At 38.7% G+C, this 21,163-nt stretch overlaps 1 protein-coding gene and 1 long non-coding RNA gene across 8 annotated transcripts in view; one reads left to right on the top strand and one right to left on the bottom strand.

Annotated features, from left to right (window-relative positions):
- The window catches only part of MBTPS2 (membrane bound transcription factor peptidase, site 2), an 80,509-nt gene extending 65,558 nt beyond the window's left edge, over window positions 1-14,951 (bottom strand). For 4 of the 7 annotated variants that reach the window (XR_007188311.2, XR_008958795.1, XR_008958798.1 and 1 more), the window contains exons 1-5: window positions 14,725-14,922; window positions 11,443-11,591; window positions 8,219-8,465; window positions 1,785-1,888; window positions 9-136 (exon numbers count right to left, since the gene is read on the bottom strand). Coding sequence is in view for 1 of the 7 variants with exons in the window: in XM_026480195.4 (XP_026335980.1) it covers window positions 9-136; window positions 1,785-1,888; window positions 8,219-8,465; window positions 11,443-11,591; window positions 14,725-14,799 (703 nt within the window). In the remaining 6 variants the exon portion in view is untranslated. Of the gene's footprint in view, window positions 1-8; window positions 137-1,784; window positions 1,889-8,218; window positions 8,466-11,442; window positions 11,592-14,724 lie in introns of all 7 variants that reach the window. The other 3 variants (XR_008958796.1, XR_008958797.1, XM_026480195.4) reach the window with 2 other exon arrangements.
- Window positions 14,952-15,037: 86 nt separating this feature from the next.
- Window positions 15,038-20,826, top strand: LOC130543443 (uncharacterized). The gene is made up of 3 exons (XR_008958799.1): window positions 15,038-15,230; window positions 15,415-15,474; window positions 17,510-20,826. It is a non-coding gene; the product is annotated as an uncharacterized LOC130543443 (long non-coding RNA).
- The last annotated feature ends 337 nt before the right edge of the window (window positions 20,827-21,163 follow it).

Genomic DNA, 21,163 nt, shown 5'->3' with positions numbered 1-21,163 from the left:
TCTGTTACCTGCACAGAATATCCTTAGCTGCTGGACTGGTGATATAAGTTGTAAATGAGTGGTGAACAGATCAACAAATGCTCCAGGGTAAATAACGAACAGAAAAATCCCAAAGCCATTAAATCGAACTTGTTCCCTAAGAAATCACATAAAAAAAAGGAATTTAGTACTAGTATTGCATTTTTCAAATTAATAATGTATTTAATCTTAAAACTTACCACTGTGATTTAAATTCTTGCTTAATAAGTCTCTGGACAGTCAAGAAAAATAAACTCATATATGATGTATATTTATCTCATAATTTTATGATAGTGTACAATTCTGCTTATCTTTGAAATTACATTATGTAAAACAAGGGGATTCTGAAATAGGCTTAAAACTTCAAAACTTTTAGAAACCAATATGCTGAGCAAATAACTTGAGATTAGTCACATATATAAAGAAATGGTGAATATTTCCATGAGAAACTAAATGAAAAATATTTTTATGGTTTACTCTGAATTATTTTCAGAGAAGGACACAAAAGAAAATATAATTCAAGTAAAGTATCTATTTATATTTGTTTTAGCTATTATTAATAAAAGTAGAGTTTTACCTAAGTGTATTCCTGTTGAATTAATGTTAAAGTCAGTATAAATATGCATAAAGCTCAGACTGTCCTTCAAAGAACTATTTTTTATCAATTCATTCTCTAAAAATCGAATTACACCTAAGAGCCTCATAAGATCAAACAGCTACTCTAAAAAAACCATTCCCCAAATATATTGTGCTGTCATTTAATACTGAATATATGACTGTAAAATTCACTTTCACTTGGCAGTTAGATTTTATGTTTCACAAACATACATTTTAGTATTAAACTATTAATAACAATGATTATATATGCAAAACCCTAAAGGCTGCAATGCTAAAAATATGGAAGCAAAGGTGAGAGATAAAAAAAAAAAGTAGCCGCACACTTAAAGCATTATATGTCACACTTGTGTAACAATATATACTCTGTAAAGATGAGGGTTTATTGGCAGTCAACAGACTCTTGTTCATAAGCAACGGGAAAATAATAAGAAGTGATTACATATTCTTCAATAAAACCTTTTATCTGGTTCACATACCTGGAGGATAAAACACATTCCCATCAGTATGCGTGTTCATCATGGCAGTAATTATCAGTGGGAGTGAAGGGGGAATTGTGCTCCCCCATCACAACTTTATAAGTTTAGGAGCCTTTAAAATGCTCAGGTATAATTAAAATGATACGTTTGAGTAGTCAAGAACAGGGCATGATACTTGAAGCAAATTCCAGGTCTCATCCTCTCTTATCTTCTACTTGGGTTACTAGATAGGCTACAGTTGTTAACAAACCCAGAACTTTCAATGTTCTTGCTCTAGCCAGCATAGGCCATGAGTAGAAGCAGGAAAGTATTTCAGCCAGTAAGTTAAACAAAGTACTAAGAAGGCAGGTGGGTGAGCTCCAAGTGTTAGCGGTTATCATTCTGACCTAATGATCAATATCAAGATTAGGTTTCAGGGTTTGATGAAAATCTTGAAGCACCATGAAGATATAACCAGGCTGGCAAAGGGCAAAGGATAGAATGTGCACATAGTTAATTGAGTATATTCATCAATATGTTAATCTTTATAAAAGAGAAGTTACCTCAAAATAATGTGCATATGCACTGGGCAATATCCACAGAAAGAAAAAACTATCAAATGTAGCAGATTTTAGTAATAAACCCTCCTAAGTAAAACATTTTTACATGTAGTAGAAAGAAAAATATTATTACCTAATAGCTGCTATCCCATGTCCAATTTCATGTACAACACCACTAATGAGAACTGCAGCGAAGAAATAGGTCAGTTGGTTGACAGGTAAATTTATACCAGGAACCTGTTCACAGACACAATGATAAATACATACTTGGGCACCAAGAAACCATGATGTTCACTCCGTGTTAAAGCTTAAACCTCCAGGCTGAAGGTTCTATAAACTAAAAGTAGGGGAGCCTGGTGGCTCAGTTGGTTAAGCATCTGACTCTTGGTTTCAGCTAAGGTCATGACTGCAGGGTCATGAGATTGAGTTCCACCTGGAGCCCCGCTTCAGGCTCAATGCTCAGCACCGAATCTGCTGGAGATTCCCCCCATACCCCCCCCATGCTCTCTCTTCTCAAATAAAGAAATAAAACCTTGGGGCGCCTGGGTGGCTCAGTCGGTTGAGTGGCTGCCTTCCGCTTGGGTCATGATCTCAGGGTCCTGGGATCGAGCCCCACATGGGGGCTCCCTGCTCAGTAGGGGAGTCTGCTTCTCCCTCTCCTCCCCACTTGTGCTCTCACTATCTCTCTCTCTCAAATAAATAAATAAATAAAATCTTAAAAAAAATAAAACCTTTTCTAAAAAAGTAAAAGTAATATGAATATCAATGGTTCATTCTCTACTTCTATCACAATAAAAATAAAAACATCAGTTTTTTTTGAACTAAGCACAACACCAATCTAAAGATAATAGTAAACACCAGATTAAAAAGTCGAAACTTTCCCTTCCTGAAGTCTTCACCATGGGAAAGAATTACGGAGCCTGGAAAAGTACCAGGGAATGTGGAGTGACAGTGACAGAGTTCACAACTGTTCTACCCTCAGGGCCTATAAGCCTGACTTGGAAATTCTTGTTATAAATCCTAGTCCTTTCTCTGCATTGTTCAAAGTACTTAAGTGAGTAATATAGGATATTCCTGCCTCCCATCAATGAGTTTTCATTTTAGTATTCTCGAGTTACATGAGCGCTGGTAATTAAGGGTAGTGTAATCAAGTGCCTCATTGGTGTGGGAGTGGGAGCACCATGCCCTCCCATTTCTTTGATTCCATCAATTTGTTTAGTACATTGGTCAGAAAAATAGTATCAAAATGATACATATTATATTAAAATTTAATGCAGGAAGTAAGTTCTTTGGAACATACACACATGTCAAGGCCCTATGAAGAAGGAGAAGTTGTCTTGCAAGCACATGCTACTAAGATGATGTACATGTATATATCACTGCATACACAAAGCAAGTTTGCTATTGTAAGGGCTGCATGGTATAGTTTTTTAGATACCCAGAATTGCCTCGTAAGATAAATAATCACTCCCAAGTTATGTCATCTGCTAAGGAGAAATTCCATAAATTAGGTTAAGTGGGGCACACCAGGCATCATTAATATTATTTACATACTGAGCATCTATTTCTCATAGTCCAGGAGTTGGACCCTAAAAGTATCCTTCTAGAGGAAATTCCTCCTCTGTCTTATTATTACTTTAATTATAAAATGTGTTTAAAGCAGGAAAACTGGAAACTCAAAGAAAAACAGAAGCCTATAATCCTTTTTTTTTTTTTTAAGATTTTATTTATTTATTTGACAGAGAGAGACAGCCAGCGAGAGAGGGAACACAAGCAGGGGGAGTGGGAGAGGAAGAAGCAGGCTCCCAGTGGAAGAGCCTGACGTGGGGCTCGATCCCAGAACTTCGGGATCACGCCCTGAGCCAAAGGCAGACGCTTAATGACTGAGCCACCCAGGCGCCCCAGAAGCCTGTAATAATCCTGCTCCCAAAACACGAAACAAAAAACCATTCTCAATGTTTTAATTTATGTCCTTCTAGTCTTTTGGTATACATGCATTTTTAAAAATTATACTTTTATTACAAATATGGTTTTGAAACCTGCCCCTTTCACTTAATAGTATCATAAACATTTTTCCATGAGTGTTTTCTGATTCAACATAATTTTTAATAGAGGTATTGCATTCTATAAAAGACTGTTAGGCATTTAATTGTTTTAAAAGTTTCTCCTCTTATAAATACTTTGATAAACATATTTGAACACATATTCAAATATTTTGGGGGAATAAATTCTTTTTTTTTTTTTTATAAGATTTTTAATTTATTCGACAGAGATAGAGACAGCCAGCGAGAGAGGGAACACAAGCAGGGGGAGTGGGAGAGGAAGAAGCAGGCTCCTAGCAGAAGAGCCTGACGTGGGGCTCGATCCCATAACGCCGGGATCACGCCCTGAGCCGAAGGCAGACGCTTAACCACTGTGCCACCCAGGCGCCCCTGGGGGAATAAATTCTTAGACAAGCATGGTTGGTTCAGGCTCTGGAGACATGTCACTTGGGTTTCACATTCCGAATCCATCTCTAACTAGCTAAAGTAACCTCAAGGAAGTTTGGATTACTCCCCCCAACATCGCAATTTCCTCACTATTAAAATGGAAATAACCACATTTACATAAAAGGGTGATTTCGAGGATTAAATAAGATAATCCTTGTCCCATGTTTAATATTATGCTTCACGGAGGGTATAAATGCTATCATTACACAAAATTTAAAGGACTTTGATACATATCAAACTGTTCTCCAGAAGCAAACCCTTCCATAACCTTGGGCAAACTTATATTTATTCAAATCTTCCAAATCTGCAATTTGAGAGAAATAAAAAGTATCTCATTGTTTGATTTACATTTCTTTGATGATTATTAAAGCTCAAATTTTCCCCTACTTCTGACCATTAATAGGTCTTCTGTGAGTAGTCTACTCATGACTTGTCTATTTTTTTCTCCAAGAGTGTTCTTCTGTTCTTACTGCTCTGGAAGATCAGTTTGAATATCAACGATCGGCCCTCTGTAATACATACCACAGATGTATTCCCAAGTTCTTTTCCCTTTTAATTTTATTTTTAGTTTTTTGATATATAAAAATTTTGATGTCATCAAATCTATCAACATTCATGGTTTCTGCCATTAATGTTATGCTTATGTCGTCCTAATTCTGTGTTCATATAGCAGAAACCCGTTTTTTATCTTTCAAGGCCTTATGATTTTGTTTCGATTTTAATTCAATTGGAATTTATCTTTGTGTATAGAGGAATTTCACTTTTAAGTCTCCTTTAGTAACTGAAGAGGAGATTCAAACCATGCTGCTTGGATCACTTTCTAAATTCATTAATTGCAAGTGTCTTTCCCTAGTTATGAAACTAGTTTTCATAACCTTCGTTTTTAATGTATGCATAATATTTCACTGTATGACAATCCCATAACTTAAGCATTCCTCAATTACACATTGTGGTTGTTTCTAATTCTCTGTAATAATAATGTCAAGATAAGAATTTGATGAATACTTTTTTTCCAAATTTGGAAGTATTTCCTTAAAACTAGAGTCTTAGATGTGGAAATAAATGGTCAAAAGATATGAATATTTTTATGATGCTCATTATCTGAAGTTCTCTTTACTCAGCCCCTACTAAGCAACTCCTTCTAAGAATATCAGGGTATGCTCTTCTACATACCTGCTCCATTTCCACGTTGTTAGGGGTCTGCCTGTTTAGATCAGTAGTTTCCTCTTCTCTGACCCTTCTTCTAAATTTACGTACTTAAGATTAATTCTTCTACATTCTCTCTATATCACATCTTATTTTACCTTTATTTCAAATACATCAGTAGGCTTGATTCAATAGGACATTGGTTCCTTTCCTTTATTATTATTATTAAAAGATTTTCTTTATTTAAGAGCATGTGTGCACATATGCATGTGCAAGAGAAAGCGAGTGAGCAAGCACGAGCAGGGGGAGGGGACAGAGGGAGAGGGAGAGAGAGAATCTCAAGCAGACTCCATGCTGAGCACACAGCCCGGACACGGGGCTTGATCTCATAACGCTGAGATCATGACCTGAGCCAAAATCAAGAGTTGGATGCTTAACCAACTGAGCCACCCAGGCGCCCCTTTTGCTTTATTATTTTATGGATGTAATGATGAGATAAGGTAAGGATTTGAGTGTGTGACTATACTAACAGATGGTAGGTCTTATTTGCTGGCAACAATATGTGACTGCCCATCTGTCTTGGCCATGATCACACAGGGTAGTAGATGTACCAGGATTCTGATCTCTCAATGACACAGAGTGCCAGGTTTTGGGGAATTAATACTGAAAGAGGCTGTAGGGAATTATAATGTAAATAGAAAGTACATTCTCTGAGCTACAAGAACTTAAAGCCAGGAGACATAACATTCTTAACTGTATACATAAATATGCACAGTGGACTTACAGAGGACAGCTGACTTTTTCATGGTTCTGAAGCATGACTCTCCTAACAAGAGTCAATATTTTTGTGAGCTCTATGAATAAACTGAGAAGCAGAAAGAAGAAATAATTTCGTCTCTGAACACACTTTGCCATTCTAATCCTACTAAGCAGACAGGTGAATGATCACATTTCCTCCCAACCTGCTTCTTTTTCTACTATCCTCTTCCGTGGCAAACAATAACCAATTGTGTAGCCTGAGAGTTTAGGATGACTCCAGCCTCACTGAGCCAGCCAGATGCCCCCCTAAATAAAAACTTCTTAGAATGGTCTTTCATAACCGAGACACTATCAATATTTCCCATCTTATCTCCTGCACCATATACCATATACCTCCTAGACACAGGTGAAAGTTACTTTATAGTTCCTTGAAGAATTACTGATTGATCTTTCTTTCTTTCTTTCTTTCTTTTTTTTTTTAAAGATTTTATTTATTTATTTGGCAGAGAGAGAGAGAGAGAGAGCACAAGCAGGGGGAGCCCCAGGCAGAGGGAGAGGGAGAAGCAGGCTTCCCACTGAGTAGGGAGCCCAATGCAGGGCTCGATCCCAGGAACCTGGGATCATGACCTGAGCTGAAGGCCGACAGATACTTAACTGAGCCACCCAGGCGCCCTGAATTACTGGTCTTTCTTTAGGGAGTAGAGCATAATGGCTCTGAGGTCAGTGGTGGGTGAACGATGGGCCCACCATTTACGAGCTGTGACTATAGGCAAGTGGCTTAACACCTCTCTTCCTTGGTTTTCTCATCTGTGATGAGATATTTACCTCTAGATCATTGCAAAAATAAAATAAAATGGGCACAAAAACCTCACACAGGAAGCACTGTATATTATCTAGGTTTTATTATTATTCTATTATTCCCCCCTCCCTAAAGGGGAACACTTTCCATAGGGTTAAAATGCAATTTATTTATATGGTATAGAGATCTTAAATAAGCAAATATGGTTCTCTCTGTTACTGGGATGCTCAATTGCTATCTTTCCTTAGAGGCTATGGGGACCCTCCTCACCCTTCCTTTGAAGCTCTCCTCTCCTTTCTTCCCAGTGCCAGGGACATCTCAGCATGCCTTTTCTCTGTACCACAGTACCTGGTACTCTGTCCAACTGTAGCACAATCACAGCAGCTCTCCCTCTAGACTAAAAGCTCCATGAGTGCTAGGATTGGATTTTGTTCCCCATATAAGCAGGACTCAGCATAGGGCCAGTAGGCAGAATACATTTAGTAAATGTTGAAGAAATAAATCATCTCTTCTGAGGCCTCATCTGGCGAATCCTTTGAACCTCTAAAAAAGAGCTATGACCACAGGAGAGATTCATTATCATTCTCTACAAATGACTTCTAAATCTACCCACAGTGGCCCAGCCTAGTAGAAACCACAAGAATAAAAGTTAAAAAAGTATCAGTAACTAACTCTTACATAGTCTATTCCATTAATAAGAGCATGATTAAGAACATAACACCCATGACTCATGGAAATAAAAACTATACACATATAAAATTTGAAATAAAAGTTAGTCAATGGTAAAGCACCCTTCTGTACTCTGGAGACATGCATCAGTAAGGTATAGGTTTATACATGTGCTTTCAAGTGAGAATTATTAAAATAGCTTATAGTCAAAGGAGTAAAACTCAGCACATTATTCTTCACATCAGGAAATCACAGTGACCATTCAAGGTCTTATATTTTTAAATAAAAGGATATTATTGGTTAGAGCCTGAAAGCCATGAAGAGGAAAGGGGAACACTTTACACAGGGTTAAAATACAATTTATTTATACAGTATAGAGATCTTAAATAGGCCAGCTCATTCCTTGATAGAAACAATCATTTAACACCTCAAGAAGACAACATGAATTAAATCAAGTATCTGTGTAATTGTTGACAGTCTTGATGATGGTGCATTTGTTCTATTACTACTACTACTGGTACTACATATTGCAACAAGTCTTTGCTATAATCCTATTAATATTTTTGTTTAAGCAGGTAATTTGAGAAATCATGAGACTTTTCATCTATTTCCATATTTATAACATGAAGAGGAGTTATGCTAGCCAGAAGAAATACCTCATATTTGTGTTGCAATAAACTTAAAAAGCAAAAAGAAGGTACTTACCACAACTTGTAGCACTTGCTCATTGTGAAGTGAGGAGGACGACGATGAGGAGGAGGAAGAGGAAGATGATGAAGAGGAAGAAGCAGAGGAAGAGGAGGAGGAAGAAGAGGAAGAAGAAGAAGAGGAGGAAGAGTAAGAAGAGGGAGAGTCAGCCATCATCTGTGCCAAAGTCTGCATCAGCGTTTTCCCCAGGAGGAAAAAAGAGCTGAACATGGCAATTACGCCAAACACCATTCCAAAATTGAACCTGTTGGGAAGAAACAGAATCACGTAAACATATAATTCCTTACAATTCGTGGATTAACAAATTCTTTGACCAGCTTTAAAATGATGGCTAAAAACTGCACTACTTTGGCCTCATTTTCCTACCTGAACTTCAGGTAAGTAACCAAAGCACACGCACTGAGCTCTTTAAGCAGCTGAAATAATTTGTAATTCTCTCATAACTGAAGAGGCTGAATATTGTTCCCAATAAAAAGTTTCTTTCCTCTCATGTCTTTTGCCCGTTTACACAGAATTGTTTTGAACTCATTCTCATATAATTATGAAAGCTCTTTTGACATGATAGATATCCATATCTTTTTTCCTCTACCAATTCTTTTGTTTGCATTTTATTTTAGCTATATTTTGTGATGAGCTTAAATATTAACATGGTAAAATTTAACACCAGTTTCCTTCTACTGTTTAAATAATTACAAATTACCCTTCTATAGTTGGGAATAATCTATTACATTTTCTAGCCTTCTTTAAGTTGTGTTTTTCAAGGAACTTGTCTGTTTCATCTAAATTGTCAAATTTATAGGCATAGAACCATTCACAATAGTTTCATTTTTTAAAAACGTCTATGGAAGAGGCAGTAATGTGCCTTTTTCTCAATTCTGATTTTTTTAAATTGAAGTACAATTAACATATAATATTAGTTTCAGTTATACATCATATCGATTCTATACATTATTCAATACTCAGCATGCTTAGTCACCATACAGTATCATTACAGTATTATTGACTGTATTTCCTATGCTGTACTTTTCATCTCTATGACTTACTTTGTAACTGAAAATTTGTACCTCTTAATCCTCTTTATCTCACCCATACCTATCTCCCGTCTGGCAACTAACAGTTAGTTCTCTGTATTTCAGACTCTGCTTAGTTTTTGTTTGGCTGTTCATTTGTTTTGTGTTTATGTTCCACATATAAGTGGAATCATACAGTATTTGTCTTTCCCTGTCTAACTTATTTCACTTAGCATAATACCCCCTCTAGGTCCATCCATGTTGTTGCAAATGGCAAGATCTTATTCTTTTTTATGGCTAATGTTCCATTATGTATATATACCACATCTTCTTTATCCCTTCATCTTTCTTTAAAAAGATTTATTCATTCATTCTAGAGAGAGAGAACGAGAGAGCGAGTGGGGAGAGGGGCAGAGGGAGAGAATCCTCAAGCAGACTCCCTGCTGAGTGTGGAACCTGATGCAGGGCTCGATCTCATGATCAATGAGATCATGACCCAAGCTGAAACCAAGAGTCGGACAATCAACTGACTGAGCCACAAAGGAGCCCCTCCATGCGTCTTTTTTTTTTAAGACTAATATTTTTTATTTATTTTTTTTGAGGTGGGGGGGAGAACATGGGGAGGTGGCAAGAGACAGAGGGAGAAGGAGAGAGACAGAGTCTTAAGCAGGCTCCACACCCGGTGCACAGCCTGACACAGGGCTCGATCTCATGACCCTGAGATCATGACCTGAGCTGAAGTCAAGAGTCAGGCACTTAACTGAGCCACCCAGGCGCCCCTCCATTCATCTACTGATGGACACTTGGGCTGCTTCTATATCACAGCTACTGTAAATAATGCTGAAATAAACATAGGGGTGCCTCTATCTTTTTGAATTAGTGTTTTTGTTTCCTTTGGGTAAATATCCAGTAGTGAAATTACTGGATCATATGGTATTTCTTTTTTTTTAATTTTTTTTAATTGAAGTATAATTGACAGACAATGTTACATTAGTTTCAGTGTACAACATAGTGATTCAACAAGTTTGTACATTATGCTGTGCTCACCACAAGCGTAGCTACTACCATCTGGTGGTATTTTAGTTCATCTTTTTTGACCAACCTCCATATTGTTTTCCACAGTGGTTGTACCAATTTATATTACCATCGGCAGTGCACTAGGGCTCCCTTTTCTCTGAATCCTCGCTAATGCTTGCTACTTTTTATCTTTTTGATACTAACCATTCAATTCTGATTTTTTAGTTACTTGTGTTTTCTTTTATTCTTCTTAATTATGGAAGGCAATTATTAGTTTTATTAATCTTTTCAAAGAACCAACACTTGGCTTTGCTGATTTTGCTGTTTTTATTTCACTGATTTCTGCTCTTTATTATTACCTTCTATTTTGTTTGATCTGCTATTGCGTTTTTTGCTTTTTAATGATCTGATTATTTACATTTAGCTCTATTCCATTTGGAGCTAAATTTCTAGCAAAAAGGAATTTAGACAAAGGCCTCCTGTGCCCACACTAGAAATTCTGCCAACTACAAAACCTGTCAATCTCTACGGTATCCCAGAAATCATTATAAACCTCTTAACAATAAACACTACATGCTCCTCGATTGAAGAAATTTGCTAAATTAAAGGGGTATGCCTGGCATGGCCAGGGGACTCCAGAACCCTGCTGCTACAATCCAGCTGGCCATTTTCCCAAATGGTTTGTGTATATGCCTTACTGGTTGTGAAAATATTTTAAATATCATTCCCCTGGAAGGGTATCACAAAAGAAGTACAGGGGAAAGCCTGCAGACTTTTGGGCATCCTATGACTCCCAGGACCCTTGTTTCTATGTGTGATGATGGGGGACAGAATTTTACAGAATTAGTTTCCTGATGGAAAATGCTCCAATTTCTTTGCATTTCTTTTGTTTTTGCATTTCTAGTAGTGTATAACTTACATAGTAAAGTGCACAAGTCTCAAACATACAGCTCACAGAATTTTTACATGTGTATCATGTATCTACCAGCCAGATCAAGATATAGAACCTTGATTTTTGATGTATGCAAAAGCACAATGATGTAATCTCCTAAGTTCATATAAAACCAGAAAAGTTGTATACTGCCAACATTTTAAAACTCAGTAGATTGGAAAATAATGGAAATAGTTCATTTAACAAGCATTTCTCATGATCACAATGACCAATTTAAACCAAAATAAGAAAATGAAGAATACCACTGGTAAAGCATCCTTGCTTTCCGCCGTCCCCAACTGTAAAAGGCACGATTGAAAATAGCAGTTTGCCATCTTATGTGAAAAGGGGAGATGCTCAATCCGTTGTTTTCCAGCCAGTCTTCATAAGAATGCTTAAAATACACAGATGACTAGGAGAGAAAGAAAAGTTCCACATCATTCAGTTTTGAAGAACATGTATGAAGTTAAAGAAAATTTTTAAAAAGTCTTTTCTACAGGAAAGCAAGATACTGACTGTCCAGTTACTTATAATTTAAAAGCTTTATGTTTATTCTTAAAGGATATTAAAGGTCTCAGACTAGCTGGTCTGTTGAGGTTAGGGTCTGGCAAACTATGGCCCATGAGTTAAATGTGGCCTACAGCCTGTTTTTCTTTCTTTCTTTCTTTTTTTTTTAAGTAATCTCTATGCCCAATGTGGGGCTCAAACTCATGACCCCTGAGATCAAGTCACATGTTCTATTGACTGAGATAGCCAGGGGCCCCATAATACAGCTTGTTTTAGTATAGCCTGTGAGCTAAGGATGGTTTTTACATTTTTAAGGGATTGTAAAAAAAGACAACAAAAAAACCAAGACTATGTGACAGACATGCTGTGGCTCACAAAGCCTAAAATACTTATCATCTGGCCCTTTACAGAAAAAGTTTGCTGAGCTCTGCTTAGAGGAGCATTGTCCCACAGAAATATGTGAGCCATAAATGCAAGCCACATTTGTAATTTTATTTTCTAGTAGCTGAATTTTAAAAAGTGAACAGAAATAGATTAACTTAAATATATTTTTAAACTAAAAATACCTAAGATACTATCATTTCAACATGTAATAAACTATTGAAATACTTTACATTCCATTTACTTATTTGTACTTATTTGTTCAAAAGTCTTTGAATCCAGTGTCAGTGTTACTGCACATTTCAATTTGAACTAGTGGCATTTCAAATGCTCCATGACCACATGTAGTTAGTGGCTACCACACTGCACAGCAGAGTTCTAGAAGCCTTGTTACGACAAAACGAGGTCTTGTGTTATAACTTAAAAAGACCCCCAACCAATCCAATACAGGGGCAAGTTACTTGGAATCAGTGCTTTGTACCCTCTTATGAGCAACAACCCTAAGAACTTAGGCTGCCTTTGATCATTTAAAAGTATAAAACTTATGTAAAGCCATCTTGGGTTTTAGTAACTTGCATTTTTCAGGGTTGAAGGGACAGCTGCTTATAAACAGCCTAACAAGAATTTTATCTTTAGGGAAGTCTGAAGTCCTTGAGTAATGTAGGATTTTGGATAACGTAAGGTTGTTTTATATACCCTGACACTCACCCTTATTACCCCTCAGTTACAGTAAATACAGTTTTTTGTCATATTGATGCTCATCCATTTGAGAAATTTGTCTCTAGAATGGTATTTCAGCCCTATCAGTCATAAGAAATGACCTGACTGAATCCAGGTATCTGTTCGCCTTTGGATCTATAACGATCTCTGTTCTCAGTCTTCAGGCGAAGTATTTAAAACTTGCTTGTTCTCCAGGACTTGGAAAAGTAGAGTGACACACCCCTTCAGTCTATGTCTACTGAGGAAATCCTAGAAGAACCAAACGTGGAACCGCAAACCAAGTTGGAAGCAGAGAAGCTGAAGGTGCAGACTCCTAAAACTTGAGGTCTCTCCATTCCCCAGGCAGATATTCTGAGTGAGAGTTAGGTCTTTTGCTGGAGGAATAGTGCTCTGTTGGGGAACTAGGGGCTGTTACTGAAAGTGAAGTAACCTGATCACCTCACACACTTGACCAGAGACTGTAAAGGTTTGAAAAGTTCTTTTTATTTTGGATTTTTGTCACATATGCAACATGAAGAAATCACGTGGCTTTGTTTTTTCTAAACAACAAAATCACTGTTTAAAGAAGCAGTGGCTGGTACTGCTATGATATGCTAAACAGTGTGCCAAGTACCTGCAGAGGAAGCACCTAAGGATCTTGTAAAGATGCAGATCCTGATTCTGTAGGTCAGAGATAAGGCCTGAGATTCTACATTTCTGACAAGTTCCCAGATGATGTGAGTGTTGCTGGTCCTTGGATTTCACTTTGAGTAGCAAAACTTTAGGTGCATGAACTAATGTAATCTTCTCTACAATCTCAGAAGATCCTTACTATTATTACCTCCATTTTGAAAATGAAGACACCGAGGCAGAGAGTAATTTGGCCAAGGTCACAAAGGCTGGGAAGCGGCTGAACCCAGCCCTTGCTCTAAGGATTCCACTGTAAAACCTCCTCACTTTGCAAGTTTAAATCCAACAAAGAAGTACAAGTATCATTTCATTCTACTGTTACACCTAAAACACACAATACTAAACTCTAATATTCTATTTAGAACAGTATTCATAACATGAAGGTTTTATTAAACACTTGAGAACTGTACTGTGGGATAATATCTGTATGTTGTAATGACTTTATTGTTACCTTCACCCCCTCCCCCCACTATTCAATTTCAAAGGCTGCTTGAAACATGTGGTCAGACAATTGCGTATAATTTTTGCCACCCTTCCCAAAGAGCTGAAGAGTGGACCGTGCACCAGGGGTGTACGTGTGGTGTGGGGGAAGGAAGTTAGTGTTTAGAAGTGGGTGCAGGGTGCAAATTAGCACTGGAGTAGTCAAACTAGTTATCTAAATCCTTGTTACCTGAGTACGGTCTGTAGACTAACAACACTGGTAGCACCAGGGAACTGGTTACAAATGCAGAATCTTAGGCCCCGCCCCAAACCTGCTGAATCAGAAAGCGAATTTTAACAGGAACCCCAAATGACTGTATGCACTTTAAAGTTTGAGACCGCTGATCTAAATCACAACTTGATTTAGATTCATTCCAGTACCACGGTCTTTGGAGGGTGGGGACAGCCATAAAGAGAATGAGGGAAAACGATGCCTTTCCTAGGCGAACTTTTTACTTTCCTCCCAGGTGCACTGCCGCGGGGTCTGGCAAAGCCCCGGCCCTCCCGAGCCCAGTACTGGCGCCTCCCGGGCAGGACCCGAAGGCGGCGGGGCCTGTACCGCCCCGCAATGCAACTGCGGCAGCTGAGCAGACCGCCACACCCCTCCCGCGGTCCGCCGTGTTTTATTTATTCCACAAGGCCCGGGAGCCACGCGGAAAGGCGCACGTGGGTACTGGCCGCGCGGCTTCCAGCCCGGGAGGCGCGAGGCAGGGGAAGAGAAAAGGCCTCGGGCCTTGCGCCCCGGCCCAAGACACCGCGGGCTTGGGCTTTAGGCCCGAGGCCCTCACCTTCAGGACCAAGTCGGTCAGGTAGACGGCAGTCCAGCCGCCCACCACCACGACTACCAGCGACACTGGAATCATGGTAGTGACGGAGGCGGCGGAGGGAAAGCGAGCCCCGGCGTCCTCCTCCCTGTGAGCCGCAACGAGCCGAAAGCGCGGCGCCTACAGCCCCAGCATCCGCGCAGGAACCAAGCTGCCACCGGTTCTTTTCTCGCGGTGGTGCCGTTTCCCCCCCGGACCCTTCCGGAAAGCACACACAGACGGCCATGTGCGCACCGGAAAAAGGCGCGGGGGCTTATTTTCGTGAGACACCCGGGCACGGAGGTGTGGGCGTCTGCCTCCGCACCAGCTCCAAGCCCTCTAGCGATTTCTTAGGCTTTGGCCCTCCCTGCTGTTGGCTCTCTATTCGCTCCGGTTCTGGTCTGGGGTTTGCTGTTCCCTTTAAGTTAGTGAGAGTTTGGGGTCGTGTGAAGGCGGCGGGTCATGGCTCTGCCTCCCAGACCCTGTCATAGGTATCCAGATTTAAGTTTATGATGTTTATTTGTTTTTATTGAACTTTAATTTACATAAAGCGAAATCATAATGCAGGTCTCAATTGTCCATTTCAATTAGTTTTGGTAACTGCAGATATCTGTGTACCCTAACCAAAATAGAGAACATTTCCTTCTCAGGAATTTTCTTCCTGTCTCTTCCCAGGCAGTCCCCCCACTCCACCCCTGTTATAATGTATTTAAACTGCGTAAATAGAGTTATACAGTAAGTATACTCTTTTGTGTCTGGCTTATTTTGCTTAACATAATATTTTTTTCTTTAAATTTTATTTAATTCAGTTAGTTAACATATAGTGTATTATTAGTTTCAGAGGTAGAGTTTAGTGATTCATGAGTTGCATATAACACCCAGTGATCATTACATCACGTGCCCTCCTTAATGCCCATCACCCAATTACCCCATCCCCCCACCCACCTCCCCTCCAACAACCCTCAATTTGTTTCCTTGAGTTAATCATGGTTTATCTCCCTCTCTGATTTCATCTTATTTTTCCCTCCCTTTCCCTATGAGCCTCTGTTTTGTTTCTTAAATTCCACATACAAGTGAAATCATATGGTATTTATCTTTCTCTGACTTATTCCCCTTAACATAATACCCTCTAGTTCCATCCACCAACATAATATTTTTGAGATTCATCCATGCTGTTGATTAAATTAGGTTCTTTTTGCGACCCCTTCCATTACAAACTTCGAGATTGGTGCTATGTTTAAAACATTGGAGCTCTGAATATCTGCACATATTTTTATGCTGACCTATACCTGATTATACGTTGACCTGGAGTAGTGGTTCTCACACTTGCCTGTACAGTAGGACCATCGCAGGGCCTTTTAAAATTTCCAGTGTCCATTTTGCAGCCTAGATTAATTGAATCAGAAGCTCAGAGTGGGACCCAAGAGTCAGTATTTTTTAAGCTCCTTAGGTCATTCCACTGTGCAGACAAGATTGAGAATCACTGAACTAGATGACTTCTAAAGGTATGGAAAACCCTTATTTATGCAGTGTTTTTCTGCATTCTCTTAATGTTCATGCTTTTGTAAGTTAACTTTTCCAGAAAAGCATCATTAGCAATAATAATATCAATACTAATATCGAGAACATAATACTATTTTAAGAACAAGTATCCCTAATAAAAATGGACCCTCAATGGCCTCCGAAGTAAAAAATGATAGTATAATACTAGAAAGCTGTGTTACAGATATTGCTACTAATTTGGCTCATTCTCCCATCCTTTTGCTAAAGTTTTAATAATTTAGCACCATGTCCCTCTAGCTTCAAGAGACCTTATGACTCAGTTTTACATCTCCTTGCATACATGTGTGCATATATGTTGTTATAAAATGTTTCAACTTATTTTGGATGTAGCTAGGTGTAAATTATAAAAGTTTATATTCAAGCACTCTGTGACCCGCCCCCCCCCCCCAGTTTTCCACATACAGGTGCCCCAACAGTCTTAGTGCACTTTTAGATTTTGATAATTTCAGAAGTATACTTGCTACAAACTTGTGAAAGCCATCACTTGAAAGTTTATTTAAATTTCTTTCATACTTCTTTCATTTTGTGAATTTTGAATAATTTTAAATTTCAAGTGTTTTAGTCTCTCAACTGAAGATAAACATTGAAACAAAAAATTGAAATACATTTACTGTTCAAAAATTCCCAAGACTAAGCATGAAAGAAATTTAGGTATTTCTTTTTTTTTTTTTTAAGATTTTATTTATTCATCTGAGAGAGAGAGGGAGAGAGTGCACAGGCAGCGGGGAGAGGGAGAAGCAGGTTCCCCGATGAGCCGGGAGCCTGAGGTGGGGCTCAATCTGGGCTCAATCCCAGGACCCTGGAATCATGACCAGAGCTGAAGGCAGACACTTAACCAACTGAGCCACCCAGGTGCCTCGGTATTTTTACTTTCAAAGGATGTTTTAAGTTTGTAGAATTTGTACTTCTGAAGTTATCAAAGCTTAAAACTGCACTAAGAGTGTTGGTAGGCTATTGTGTTTGAACTGACCTTTGTTCACACTTACATAATGACTGCAGTTTTTAACACTGTTCTTCCCTGGGAAGAGAATATTAACTTAAGATCTTTTTTGTTAGCCTGAAGCCTTGTCTGGACCCCTTGCTGGGACAAGTACCAGCTACTGTGTGGCTATCTGATTACCCAAAATATGTAGGAAATGAGTTGATTGTGTTTTTCTGTTTCCAACCTAAAAATTTACTTATTCAGCTGACTTGGTGTTTTCATCAGGGACCCAGCAGTCAAAACAAAACACTGAATTGAATCCTGCTGGTTTCTGGAACTTATCAATATTGGAAGCCAGCTGGTGGCAGCAGAAGAGACAAGATAGAGGATGCAAGATGGCAGCTAAAAATGCCTGAATTCCAGAAGATTAAAGAATTTTTCCTTGAAACAAATTCGTGACCTAATTTACAAGTCTTTTCAGGTTTCTGTCAGGTATGTCTGTCTGTCTGTCTGTATGTATTTAAGCTTTATACCCAACATGGGGCTTGAACTCACGACCCCAGGATTGCATGTTCTATTGACTGAGCCAGCTAGGCACCCTTATCAGGTAACTATTTTAAATAGAGGACACATAGCCTCTATTATTATAAAATTATTCATATAATTTTAATTTATTATTTTTAGAGAGGGTACCAGATATATATTTTGGCTAAATGCAAAATAGCCTCATTATTAAAAATCAATATTTGGCTGAAGCAGAATATCAACATCATATAATAAATTTCTGAGATACCAGAATCAACATGAGATATAACATTAGCTATAATTTAAAATATTATTACAAATTTATTATGAAAAATATTAGTATTCAGATTTTTAAAGTCTGATGTTTTATGCAGGAATATTTCTTTCTTTCTTTTTTTTTTTTTTTAAGATTTTATTTATTTATTTGACAGAGAGAGAGAGAGATCACAAGCCTGGGGAGCTGCAGAGGGAGAGGGAGAAGCAGGCCCCCTGCTGAGCAGGGAGCCCAATGAGGGGCTCCATCCCAGGACCCTGGGATCATGACCTGAGCCGAAGGTGAAACTTAACCAAGTGAGCCACCCAGGCACCCCAGGGATATTTATTTCTTATCAAAGTAAGCTGATAGTTTGCTTCTGGGGTCATTATACTCTACATTTATGACACCAAATTATACCAGTCAGGATAAGCTAGGTTATGCTTGGGTAACAAATTCTGAAATCCCAGGGGCGAAGGGCACCTGGGTGGCTCAGTTAGTTAAGCATCCGAATCTTGGTTTCAGCTCAGGTCATGGTCTCGGAGTCCTGGGGTAGAGCCCTGCATCAAGCCCCATGTTGGGCTCCACAGTCAGCATGGAGTCTGCTTGTCTCTCTCCCTCTGCCCCTCCCCCTGCTCTCAAGCTCTCTTTCTCAAATAAATGAATAAAAAGTTGGTTTTTTAAAAAGATTTTATTTATTTGAGAGAGAGAAAGAGAGAGAGAGAGCATAAGCAGAGGGAGAGGGGCAGAAGGAGAGGAAGAAGCAGACTCCCCACTGAGCAGAGAGCCCTATGCAGGAGTTGATCCCAGGATCCTGGGATTATGACCTGAGCTGAGAGCAGACATATAACTGACTGAGCCACCCAGGCGCCCCAATAAATAAAAAAAATCTTAAAAAACAATCCCAGGGGCTAAGAACAGCAAAGAACTATTTTTTGTTTGTGGTATGTATCCATCATGGGTTGGCACGCTGGTGGAGACTCCATCGTTTTATCATGCTCCCATCTCAAAATGAGGTTCAGAGTTTCCTGTGGCAAAGAAAGAAGAGTAGAGTATGTACCACTGGCAGTGAAGTGCTATGGCCCAGATGTGCACATGTTATTTCCACTCATGTTTCATTAGCCAAAAGTAGTCAAAGAGTTGTACTTCACATAAAGGGCAGAGGGAGTGTCATCACCTGGAAGGAGAAAAGAACATCTGGAATTACACAGTAGTGTTATCTACCACATAAATAGCCGTTCACTCTCACCTATGGAGGGTATAGTGGCACAAAATGTTTGGTTAGTGCTGTCATTGTGGGATACTGCTAGTGCTGATGCTGCCACAGAATTACTAAGCCTTTCCTTTCTGTTTAATAGGAACCGGCTAAGGTAAAGGCTCCTCTCCATTTTAAATCCCAGTGTTGGTATGGTTGCTGAAGATGGCACAGTTTGGTTGAAGCAGTCCCACAGATGGAAGTGTCTAGTGCCAGTTGAAGAAAATATTTTCTGAATGTCTTCTGAAAGTGCTGTCTTTGCTTATGTTTCATTCCTCATATATATATACCTTTTGCCTACAATTGCTGCTTTACAGTCATGTGAATAATGTTTGTCCTTATAAACCTAGGTTCCAAAAATGTGCTAATTGAGCAATATAATTGGCTTTCAAGAAACCAGTCATCTAGGTTTTTCCATCTGTGTTTCAGTTTCATTTTGTGTACATGAGTGTCTTCGTGTTTCTAGAGTGAGAAGAGAATCTTTTTAGCAGCTCTCATGTAGGAAGTACTTGTACTCTGAAAGCATCATGTTCCAGCAAGCAAAGTACGTTCTCCGTAAGCAGTTTTAACAAGATGTACAGTTTTCATCTAAAATGCATATTATTTTGGTTTTGTTCAAGATGGCTTTTAAACATGTTTAGACATCTTGTTAAATATTTAACAAGGTAATTCCAAAATCTTTGGACATCATGTACTTTTGTCTTTGACTGAAGTCTGACGAAGTGGCCCACTATCCTCCTGCTTGTAGACAGTGATAATGGCTTTCTATTACAGTACTGACATGTACAAACAAAACATTGTATACTTATGATTCCTAAATCACTCTTAGCCTTTACCATGCTAGTTCTATTATTAATAATAGTGACACGTTTTACAACCGATTTTCCATCCTATAAGTAGTTCTTCAGTAGAATGTATTATGTTGATAGCTGTGTGAGACCACAGCAATCTCTGAACAGAAGCAGAGTGGAATTCATTATTAATCTACCACATCATCTGACTTAAATATGACCTGTAGTTGTTTCTACATATCCAAATGTCTGATGTCCTAGATAAAGTAGCACATTTAACAATATCGTAGTCTTTCTATATACAGAACACTATTCAAGACATTTTTTGATAACACATATTTTAGAAGGAACTTAAAAACTAGCATTTATAGTTTCAGCAAATACAAAAAAATCCTTCATCTTCAACTAGTGACAATAGTTCGTAGTATCTAGTAGGAGATGTCCTATGGCCTGCAGGTCAGATGTAGCCCTCCGCTGGTTGTGTAAATGATGTTCTGTTGCAACAGAGCCAGGCTCCTCTGTTTGCATATCATCTACCTTTGCACCGCAGCAGAGCGGAGTAGTTGGAACAGAGACCTAAGGGCCTGCAAAGCCTACAATGGTCTCCTGCCCTTAAAAGAAAAAGCGTGCTGACCTATGGTCTATTATTGTCGAGGAGATTTTAACTTTTAGCTTCCCTAGGCATAGAACTATAAGGAATTTTCTTCTTAAAGCCTTCTCAAGAAGTCTATTGTTTTGAAATTTGCTAAGTGGGAATAAAATGTGGTTTTGAGACCTTATTTTGCTTTAGCGCTTTCTTTTGTTCTTCTTATACTTTACATTCTTTTTTATGTATAAATGGAAGATGATTTATCAAGGATGCTATTGAACAGGATTTTGGAATTTTTCCTGCTTGCGAAATTTTGACGTGGCAAACTGACATTCTGCCATTAATTTACCCTTGCAAGATGTGACGAATTTCTTAGTGCGATTTTTTTTCGTAAGGCTTATAACCTAAGTGGAAGTGAAGAAAAAAAAATTACGGTTCTTTGTTTTAGAGTTTGTTGCTACAGTGCTCGCTTCGGCAGCACATATACTAGAGTTTGTTGCTACAGCATGACCTAACAAAAGTCAAG

Source organism: Ursus arctos, chromosome X, assembly GCF_023065955.2.
Source record: "Ursus arctos isolate Adak ecotype North America chromosome X, UrsArc2.0, whole genome shotgun sequence".
NCBI lineage: Eukaryota > Metazoa > Chordata > Mammalia > Carnivora > Ursidae > Ursus > Ursus arctos.
The sequence above is the reverse complement of the archived record's forward strand: the minus strand, read 5'-3'. Positions and strand labels throughout refer to the sequence as shown.